General features: G+C 43.4%; 1 protein-coding gene across 1 annotated transcript; it reads right to left on the reverse strand.

Moving 5' to 3' along the window:
- Positions 1-887: 887 nt before the first annotated feature.
- LOC128343753 (homeobox protein Hox-A1-like) lies at positions 888-10800 on the reverse strand. The gene is made up of 2 exons (XM_053293185.1): positions 10230-10800; positions 888-4690 (listed from the first exon to the last, which is right to left on the reverse strand). Exons 1-2 carry the CDS (start codon positions 10798-10800, stop codon positions 4344-4346), a joined length of 918 nt encoding a protein of 305 aa, XP_053149160.1. The 3' UTR covers positions 888-4343.
- Between the last annotated feature and the right edge of the window lie 214 nt (positions 10801-11014).

Here is an 11014-nt window from a genome sequence, read left to right on the forward strand (position 1 = left end):
ATCCTCCCCTTCCCACAGAAGTCCTCTGTGTTCATCTGAAAATATGTCCCTGAGAGCTGAGCAAACCTTAAGGACATATTTTTCAGGTGGCAGCGAATGCTTTCTGCAGAAGAGGACATTGTCAGAATTTACCACCACCACTGAGCCAACAGCTGAGCTGAGTTAGTTTAACTTTTCAGAAGCACTGGTGCTTTGTTGGTCCAGATGCCAGCCAGTGTCCTGAACAGTTAGTTCCCTATTGTTCTTTCATCATACCCCTTCTGATAAATCAAGATTTCATATACCTTTCTCTTCAATTGTGACAATAAGCTGGAGTGGACTGGCAAAATTTTTTGAAGTTTATCTTCCATGTAACATTATAGCAGCCCAGCCCCTGAAAAATGTGCAATGCATTTTAATCATTTTGTCACCCTTCCTTTGTCACCAACCTCCCTCTCTGCCACACAGCTTTTACCCTGTGTGCCTCCCGCCCGCCCGCAAATCCAAAGTATCTGAAAACCTGAACCTTGGAAGCAAAGTAAGTGTACACAAAATTGCTTAATTTGCAATTTTCTGGGTTGCTTGTGTTTTCTTCTTCTTCTGGTGTAGCTACACCCAGCTGCATATAGGATTAAGATATTGTATTTTGTGGACTGCCGTCTTTTGTGTGCATACTGTATCTGTTGTACTACCAATTAAATTTGGCTACCAATATTAACCCTGCCAGTCTACAGTCTATAGCATAGTGATCCAAATGGTGCTGTTCTGTTCCTGAAGCTAAGCAGGCCTGGCTTAATAAGCTCTTTGGATGGGACACTGTTTCGGAGCCATCAGTAAGCTGCTCTGTGCTCCTAAGGAGAAGAGCGAGGTATAGGTCTAATAAAGAAAGAAAGCTGAAAGAACATGAATCAAAAGCAAGGTTTTAATTTGCTCACCCATATTTTTTTTCCACCATTTGCTTACATAAGTCAAACATAACACAATACAAACTACTTTACACATGTATAATAAATATAGAAACCCGTATTATTCTGATAGTCCAGAGGTAGATATTTTGTAACCGCTTTCTCAACTTCTATACATTTATGTGCATGCAGAACTTTCTCTCGCCAATGGGCAACCTATGCATTTTTGGTTTCTTGGTCTAACAAGCCCTGACAAAGGTGGTCCCTTCATGAGGTGAGGTGAGGTGATTGCCTTAGGTAGATGATTTGTAATCACTTTCTCAACTTCCATATGCTTCTGTGAATGCAGAGCTGCTTCTTTCCAATGGGCAACGCAACCTATGCATTTTTGGTCTCCAGGATTCTACACATAACAAGCTGTAACATGGGTGGTCCTTTCAGGAAGTGAGGTGAGGTGGTCACCTCAGGTAGATTATCTGAGGTGGTGCCTGCAGGACAGCAAGAGGTTCCCCACAGCTATCTTTGGAGCAGCTCCTCAGGACCGATCATCTGACCCTTGCAAGGAGTGCTTCTCCTCCTCTCCTCATGCTCCTTGAAAACCTTGCAGAAAGCATGAAGGGAGGAGAGAAGAGGAGGCTGCTGGCAACCTTTCCTCCTCCCTGGCCCCCACCCCCAGTTTTCAAAGCTTGCAAGGCTTGGTTTTGAAAGGCCCCTGAGTCCGCATCTGCTCTGAGCCTGGGAAGCCTGGGCAAGAGCCACAGAGGGAGGGGCCATAACTCAGAAGGCCCCAGGCTCAATTCCTGGCATCTCCGGCTTTAAAAGGTCATTGGCTTGGGAAAGGCCTCTGTGGATTACTAGTGATAACAAGTTAAAAAATTACAGTCTGCAAAGAGTTATACAGCTCAGCCAGCGGTGAGCAGCTGCAGGACTTTGGTAGTTCTTATAAGTTGGATTACTGAAGTTTTGCTTCTCAGTTGCCTTTTGAGAAATATTTCCTGAAACAGGTTGGGTGGGTGACCAGATTCAACTGCCTCTGTAATTCATGGCTTTCTTTCAGCAAGCTCCCATTCTTCAGGAATCCACATATACTGTATTTCATCTGTTATATATAATATCCAAATATGCATTCTTAAAGATACTAGGCAACTTATTCACTCACAGAGCAGAGGCACTGTGTGCAGAATGCCTCCACAGTGCTTAATAATCCAGAGTCTGGCTGCCTGTGCAGTGAGGAGGCATTTTTTGCCCATCTCTCCTTTAATGCCCTTACATATTCCCTGAGGGCAGTGTGATCCTCAGGGACACATTTAGGGGTGTTAAAGAGTGCTTCTGGGAGAAGGAGAGATTGGAGGAAATTGTTTCCCACCCACCCGTGCATGCAGCAGGAGTCTGGATTACTAAGTGCTGTGGAGGCAGTAGAGAGATCCACCACTAATTCCAATGGGGTTTCCTTTGGAAATGTTAAGCAAAAGCAAAACCTCATGAGGCGCAATAGAAAGTGTTAATAAGGAATAATTTTTTAAAATCCCAATGCTTCAGGCACAGAGCTCTTGATCATGGATGCAAATTAAGCAAAAAATACTCCCAAGTGCACAGGCGTGAAACCTCTTAGATGGAGATTGTGTCTGACACCATTAAAACTTCCTGTTGTACCTTGTGGGGTATTCTTTTTGTTTTCAGTTTTACTAGTGCTGCCCTCATAGTTCTTTTACCTTGGAAAATGTTCCCAGAATATTGTGTAAAAGTTTCATGGTCCATCAGTCTCTCCCCAGGTATCTCTGCCAGCCACTGGTCTGGGTGACTTTGCTGTTCTCTGGAGAGCAGCTTGGATTGTGTCCTCCTGCTCGGGATAGCTACCCCTCGCCCTTCCTGTCTTACTTCAAATAACATCCTGCTTCCTTGCCAGCCCTTTCCTACTTTAAAAGAGCAAACATGGATAAATGATCCCTGAAAGCATCTTTGGGAGACTTGTTATACCTGTAATTTGTTCGTCTTGATGCTCTTGATTATTGTTATAGTTTATGGCTAATAAAGAACTAATAATTATGGTTCCAATAAAGAACTTGAACACATTGACCTAAGGAACAGTCTTCTCCCTCTCGCTGAGTTAGCTGGCTGCTTAATACTCCATGAAGTTCGGCACCTGGGACAAATGTTCTACCTGCCCAGCAGATGGGCTGTTATTGTTCAACATTAAGATGAATTAAGCTAGGGCCCATTTCCTCAAACTATCCTTTCTAAAGCTTTGCTGCAACATTTCTCATTTCTAAGTCCAAAACTGCTTCTTGTTGTTTTATGAAAGCACAGGAAAGAAGATGGGAAAGATTTTGCATTGATCTGGCCAAGTCACTTTACCGACCATAGGTGACAACCAATGGGCATTGCCTTATCAAAGGAATCATGGTGGAGCTTAGTCTAATTAACTTTCAGAGCTGATCCTGATTAGTGTTTATCGGTGATTCTCAAATGGTGGGTGAGGACATTCTGCTGGGTCACAGAAGCCTTTGAGATGGGTCTGTGAGTTAGAGAGACCAATATAACAAAAAGAGTTTCACTTCTGGGTTTTCTTGTGAAGGGGACACATGGATCCCAAGGACAAAACTCCACAAATGCCTCCCTCAGGACTTCATTTCTATGAAAATGCAAATCCATAGGTAGAGCGTGCATCAGTTGTACATGGTCAGCATTGTGCCTTTAGTTGGATGTGCACTGGAGAAGTTCCTGTAAAGACCTGCCCTAAACATTTTGGGATGTGCAGCTGGAATATTTATCAATCAAGAAATGACTAAATAAACTAATAAAGACATTATTAGAAGCAAATCAATGCACAAACTTCAAAATACCTTAAAAGAATCACAGTGCCCACCCTCATTTATCCAGAACTTAAGTGATTTGATAACAGGGAATTTCTCCAGTCACAATGATATTAAACTGCATCATGAAACTGAATATCTAGACATTCAAAATGGAGCAGGTAATGAAGATTCTGTTACATGTGCTTTTGAATTATGGGATAACTGAAATGTGGATAGTAACAACTGTATAGGAGAAAGGAGGAGAAGAGAAGGCAAAAGAAGACAGAGATGGAGGTATGTGATTGTGTGAGTTCAAAACTTCTGTCATTGAATACTCCTCATTAATGCAGTTCACTCTGGGTTCCCTGGGTAGCTGTATGTTGGTACAACAATGTCATGAACTCTTCAATTTCTCTGAACGTCAGACTACTACATTAATGTTTTAGATTTCTACCAGCTGTTTCAATCAACAATTGATATGTACTGAATTTCACATGACAGTTCAATATGGTGTTTGCCATTTCCTTGAACTCATTTGGAGCGGGGGGGGGGAGGTGTCCCTTCCCTCTCTAGAAAGATCTTTTAAGATGTCATTTTCTGGGGACTTCAGGACCCTCACAAGAATGCAAAATGGCTCACTGGAATTGGCCTTTCCCAGTACCAGTCAAAGTGGTGGGGTGATGTCCTCATGGTTCCTGCCAGGGGAGGATGTTGGAGATGCAAGGTCTGATTTATCTGAAGAGGAGGATCCTTGCCCATTGCTGCTCATGGCGTCTCCCCACAGAGGGCCCTCCCTGTCTCTTTTCTTCTGCTTCATCCTGCGGTTCTGAAACCAGATCTTCACCTGGGCTTCATGGAGGTGTAAAGCTGAGGCAACCTCTATCCGACGGGCTCGGCTCAGGTATTTGGTGAAGTGGAATTCCTTCTCTAGCTCTGTCAGCTGCTTGGTGGTGAAGTTGGTTCTGGGAGAGGCTGATACTGACACCTCCCCTACGCTGCTCTGCGATTTCCCTGAGGATAAAAAAGGGGAGGGGGAGCATCATTCAAAGGATGACTGGAGTTTTGAGGCAGCAGCAGCAGCAGCAGCAGCTCCCTGCCCTCCTCTTTCCACTGTCCTCCTTCTTCACCCACTCTGAAAAAGAACTCCGTTGTGTGTGGCTTTTTTTAAAAGAGCACCCACCTAGTCAATTAGTCATCAGCCTGGGTATTTAATAAGATCGCATTTTCAAATTGCCTTTGCTCGGAACACCTGTGCCTGCTGAAGAATATGCACTGCAAAAAGCATACCATGTTTTCCATTGCTAAATGGGACAACTTTCTCTGTGGACATGTCTGTACTGCTTGTGCCCTAAGCACATAACTGGAGGTGCTCAGAGCAATAGGAGAGAAAATGCATTCTTTCTCCCCGTTCCTGGTGCACCTTTGGAGCTTATCAGGAAAATCCATGTCAATTATGCAAACTGCACTCAGCCATTTTCTCCCCCTAGGCAAGATGGCAGCCCCCAGTCAGGTAGTCTGGTTTAGCTCACATCTCCACCCCGTCCCTACTTTTCTCTTCCACATTGTCAAGAATGGATCTGGGGGTGAGGGGGCAAGTGCCCCCTCAGAAAAATAGCCCCCCCAAGCTGGTCACCCTTTCTGTCTCACAAATCTAACTGCTCGCCCACCCAGAAATGCACTTTGCCCCTTCCGTTTTTTCTTCTGGTGCTGCAGCCCGTCACATTGTGACTAGTCTCGACCACTCTGCTGCCTCCAGTCCTCAAGTCTCCGTGTTTCTAAAAATAAAATTGGCGACTAGCCCCTGCTGCACACATGCGTATTCGTAACTCGACGCATCCGGAGATTATTTGCATATGTAAATGAGCCACCATAGCTCAAACTGTATCGATAAAACTTTCACACCACCTCGCATGTCAGTTGAGCCAGTTCACACATTCAGCGGCAAGTCAGATGCGCGGAGAGTAATCAGGTGATGAGAAATCACATGAGGATGTTTAAACCAAGCATCAGTGAACATCAGGCATAAGATTGCAGACTAACTGGGGGATATGTTCCTCCCACTGATTCTGATGTTGCCCTCATCTGTTTCTGTATCCCATTTAACACATTACACGGAAGTTAATCCAGGTTTCCCACTATACATTTTCGACAGGGAGATGCAGCCAATTATGATTTCCATAACAAATTTGTCAACATGTTTGTTGTAGAGTTGTCAACCCTTAAGCTATTCCTGGAGACTCCTGCCCCTGCAACCGCCCCCCCCACACCGCCCCATATTGTTTCCGATATTTTCACAATATCAAGCCATTGAGAATTCCGGGATTTCTTTCTGTAATCACCTGGACTGTAATCACCTGGACTGATGTAATCACACTTTACTTTTTTCAGGGTACCCTGGAAATGTTGACACACACACCTAAAATGTAATGTGTTTTATACCCACGTCTCTGTCTCATAAATTGATTCTCGTTCTTTCTGTTCCCAGGGCCTCAAGTTGTGTGTGTGTGTGTGTGTGTGCGCGCGCCCCACATTTCATTTAAAAAAACCCAAATCTTAGAGGATGTAACAGACAAACCCCGAAATCTTGGGCGGGAGTGGGCGCGGGGAAAGAAGGATGAACTCTAAATATGATTAGCCAACAGCTGCTTAGTGGCACCGACAAATTAAAAGGTTTTCAGAAGAATAGCCTGATTCCTCTACTACAAGTCTTGGACCAAAAACGTGTTCGAACGTTCCTTCCGCTTTGGCTCACGTGGTGGTTGAGAGGAAAGGGGCATGGTTTCGCCTGCCTGTCTGTCTTGTCTATCAAAAGTTGAACGATATTTGCTACCTCTCTTGGTTCATGCTCGAACAGGAGCCGCAACAGCGCCATAACTATAACTCATCTCCATATCCCGATTCCTTCCACCCCCAAAGAAGCCTCTCTTTCAGCTTGGGGGTTGTGTAAACTGCACCTGTGTCTCTGCAGTTTCCTCAGGGCTATGGACTTAAGTGAGTCAAACTTTAAGGAGTCGCCCCTGCAGAGGGCTACCTCCGTGTTGGAGTATAAAGACAATAGTTAACCAAAGATCTGAAAGAGGGAAACTTCTCTCCTTCCACTTGAAAGGGGAACTTTGATAGATGATATGGGTCGTAGATGTTTCAAAATCTTTTTTTAAAAAATTGTCTTCACTTTGAAATGAAACGAAATCCGCTGAAACCCCCACCCCATTCTGTGTCAAAGACATATGTACATTCAAGGAAGGATGGAATACAGTTTGATTCCTTCTCTATATGTTTATGTCTCTGGTTCCTCTCTTCCATTTCCCCACTTTCATTGCATACATTTCTCAAACCCATTGTGCCAAACAGAGCAGATATTTTTGCAAAACAGAACCTAACACAACCAACCCTCCCGGCCCACAAGTTTTAATCGTTATTGCTTTCAACGATTTCATATTCTCCAACTAGGACCGGTCAAAGAATTTCTATAGTGTGGTTTGGCGTTCTGAAGCTTGAAAACAACTGAATGGCCAATGCTTTAAATAATCACCTTAAAACAAATAATTTTTTTATGGAGAGAGAGGGAGAGAGAGCAGATCGCTGTGCCAGTTTTCTGGATTCAGTCTCAGTTTGTATTTTTTTAAAGCTCCCCTCCCCCTTTCAGTATTGAACCGCTTCATTTCCCCCCCAGTGTGAAACACAATGGGAGAAGTGATACCTAAACAGAACGGAAAAGGTTGGTATTAAAAACATCTATATGGATGCAATTATATGGATACAGACAACATCATAATCCAGCAGCATCTTGGACCTGGAGATGTCCAGCTTTGGTTGAGAACAGAGATTTTTTAAAGGTCCAGCTCAGAATAGAACAAATATTTTCAACGGAGATGTTTCATTCTACAGATTGGGAGTTATTAGATATAAGGAGCCACCCCCACCGGCGCTCGGAGGAGAAAATGCACCTACAACGTTTGACAGGTCCGAAAATGCCAAGAATCGTGGCACACACAGACTCCCCCACCTTTCCTGCAACTTCAGGGAACTTTCGACCCTTTCGCGCAGCTTCATATAGTTATTGGGAATAATTATTATGTCGCAATGATGTAGGCAAATAGATGCGGATAGCCTTTATCGAATGAGGGTCTCGTGTTTTGTTTTGTTTTTAAACCCACAAAACATATATTGGAAACATCCTTCATGGTTTTCATTTTCTCGCAGTCGTTTTGGACTTGAAAAATACATAAATACGGGAAATCTATATATCTGGTTGGTTCTTTAAAAAGAAAGAAAAATGGAACAACTGTGAAATAATTTAATTCTCCTACCTTAATAAATAAATTTGTGTTTTTAATGAAGACACGGCCGGATGTTTTGGTATGATTTAAACAAATATCGTCCAGAATAATATCGTCACAAGAGGGGACAGAAGAAAAGACAGTCCTCCTCGAAAGGAAGATTTTAGGATGTTATGTATACACACGATCTCATTAAAAAGATCGCACCCCTAACAATGCTTCCAGATAATGTTTCCAATTCCAGCAATTCCACTGAAATCAATAACCCAAACTCCCACTCATTTTAATGGCTCTGGATTGCCTCCCTTATATGTACGTTGAAAAGGATGGAGAGAAGCCCACCACTCGTCTATTTATCAATGTGTCTCCAATTGCCCTCATTCTGGAGTTCGGAAAGTTTAGCCTGTGCTGCTGAAAGCTCTCAGCGACTCACTTGTGCGTGTGTGTGCGTGCGAGCACTTTGATGGGTCGTGTGCATTGTCCAATTTGGTTAATGATTCCTTAATCTTGCAACCTTTTTCGTTCAAGTGCTTAACTGATTCTGGTTTAGATTAGAAGAGCCCTACTCTTATACAGACGACTCCCATAAAGACAATGTAGGCTAATTTCAACCGTCGAGTCCTTTTCAATTTTGTATCGACGATTGTTTCCTCCCCCGAAGAAAAAGTTCTACACTCCCCAAAGCCAAAATCACTGCAGAACAAGTAAATTGGTCTACTAAGGGGGGAAAACTACCCCAAACCTTCAGGATCCCATCCCAAATAGCAGCTAAAGAAAAGGATCTCCTCTCATACACCCCTTAATTTGTTCTGCTTTGGGAAAGTTTCAGACCGGGATAATCCCACAGAATACCGAAAAGTACAGAATATATGGACATTCTTGGTCCCATTTAGGAGTTCACCAATTTTCGAAATCTGGCAGGGATTCCCCCTCCCCGCAAAAAACAAAAACAAAACCAGGCATAGCCTGCAACTAACTAACTAACTAACTAACTACACACATAAATTCAGGAATACTTGAAGGATTGTACGCAACATTTGTTTTATCGTTAGCTGGCAACACCCGTCTAGTACTTGCATCAAGTCGTCACTCTATCATTTTACCTTCTTATGTGTTTAAAATATTTGGCCGGAACGGATGATGGAGAAGTGACGTCTTTTACTGGGCCAATTTTCTTGTAAGGTGTATGAGAAAGAAAGAAAGAAAGAAAAAAAGAAAGAAAGAAAGAAAGAAAGAAGAGAGGAGGGGAGAGAAGGAAGAGGAGAAGAAACATTTCTGGTCATGTCTGAATGCTATCTTCTCAGGCATTTCGTGAGTGTGATAAGAGAGGCAGCATTTAACACCCCATCGTAGGTTCCATTGATTTCAGTAAAAATAAATTCAATGAATTTCAGTAGAATTTACGAAGTATGCTTTGCATTGCAAGCTAAACCCAATTAAAATCACACTATTTTAGTTGCGTTTGTTGATACCTAATAGTCCGACCAACGATTTAAACAGGCAGATACACACACAGACAAACCCGCCCTTTCTTCCTATTGACCTCAAGAGGACTAAATTGGCTTTTAATCCCAGGAACGGTGAGGCAAAAACCATTCTAACGGACCACTTGTAAAGTTTCATCTTCTTCCCGAATTAAGACGAACAGTATTTTATTTATTTATTTATTTATTTATTGCCATCAGGTAAGATTTGTGTAATTTATTGTATTTGTTTTAAATGTACCATTCAGAACAAAAATGTGAAATACAAATATATAGTAGGAAATGTAACTATAGCTTAACTCTTCATCCCAACATTTTCAGGATTCCAGAACGCTTCATACCCAACGAAACAACAGTTTGCGATAACCCATCGTAGACATTAATATTTAAATTTGATAGTAAGTGAATAATTTGAAGAAAAATATCTGCTAAGGTTAAAGACTGAGTTAAAGAGACTTGTTAATTTCTTTTTAAAACCAGCCCTTTAAAAATATTTTAAAGACAGTTAAAAGGTTTAAAAAATAACTTTAGTTTTAACTTAATAATTGAACTTTTCTCTCTCTCTCTCTCTCTCCATATATATTTTTTTGTGTGTGTGTAATTTATTTATACACACACACACGCTGAATATATAAATATATTCAAATATGTATTCCCTGGTAAAACTAAATCGCATTAGTATTAGCAGTAAGAATAGTTATTAGGATCCCAAACGTGAGGTGCTTAGGAATAAGACACCCAATGATAGAGACATCTCTGCATGATAGATGACCTTCTATTACCTACTTGTGGTACCTGGAATATCCGGTGATGTTGCGTGAGCGCGAGCTACTCGTCCAATTAGATCCACCGGGGCCTGTTTCCAGGACTCACCTGTTCTTCTGGGCGGATTCCTCTTAACTTTCATCCACTCAAAAGTTTCCGCGGCGCTATAAACCTCCTGAGGCGGTCCCCTTCTGTCTTCCTGGGCTCCCAAAGAATCCCCCAAGCTGTCGGGCTGAGCTAGCAGGAGATCATCTTGGCTACATGAGAACTGGTGGTCCATCAGCCGAGCCCCAAAGGGATGTCCAGGGAGACAAGTTGGGTACGCTGAGGAGGAGGAGGAGGAAGAAGAAGAAGAAGAAGAAGAGGCGGGGAAGTCGAAGTCCCTATAATTAGGTGGGAAGGGACCGAGGTAGTTTGGACTGCAGCCTGAAGTAGGGAAAGTCACTCCGGATCTGCTTACGGGGGGACTGGGCCCAGGAAAGAGGTAACGGGATGACGGGGAGATGCGAGGGGGCTGGGGCTGGCTGGCTGGCGAAGGGCGCTGGGGGTGGGCGGGAGGGAGATGAGCTGCCCCACGGAGATCTCGTCCCATTTTAGAGTTCCTGTCTCCCGAGCAGCAGCTCAGCCTCCCCTGCCTCTCCTGCGGTTGCTGCCCTCCAGAGAATGTCCCTGCAAACTGGCCGCTGCCCCCTGCCCCACACACCAGCTCTAAAAGGGGGTGATCACTCATCCTGCCTTCATTGCTTTCCTGCCCCTTCGCCCAGCTTAGCGTCCCCCACCTTGGCCCTGCTTTCACCATGTCAAAT

Source organism: Hemicordylus capensis, chromosome 2, assembly GCF_027244095.1.
Source record: "Hemicordylus capensis ecotype Gifberg chromosome 2, rHemCap1.1.pri, whole genome shotgun sequence".
Lineage (NCBI taxonomy): Eukaryota > Metazoa > Chordata > Lepidosauria > Squamata > Cordylidae > Hemicordylus > Hemicordylus capensis.

Coding starts and splice junctions, on each gene's coding strand:
- LOC128343753 (XM_053293185.1), bottom strand. CDS start 10,800: ATGGGACGAGATCTCCGTGGGGCAGCTCATCTCCCTCCCGCCCACCCC. Junction 4,691..10,229: donor GGATATTCCAGGTACCACAA/GTAGGTAATAGA, acceptor TTTTATCCTCAG/GGAAATCGCAGAGCAGCGTA.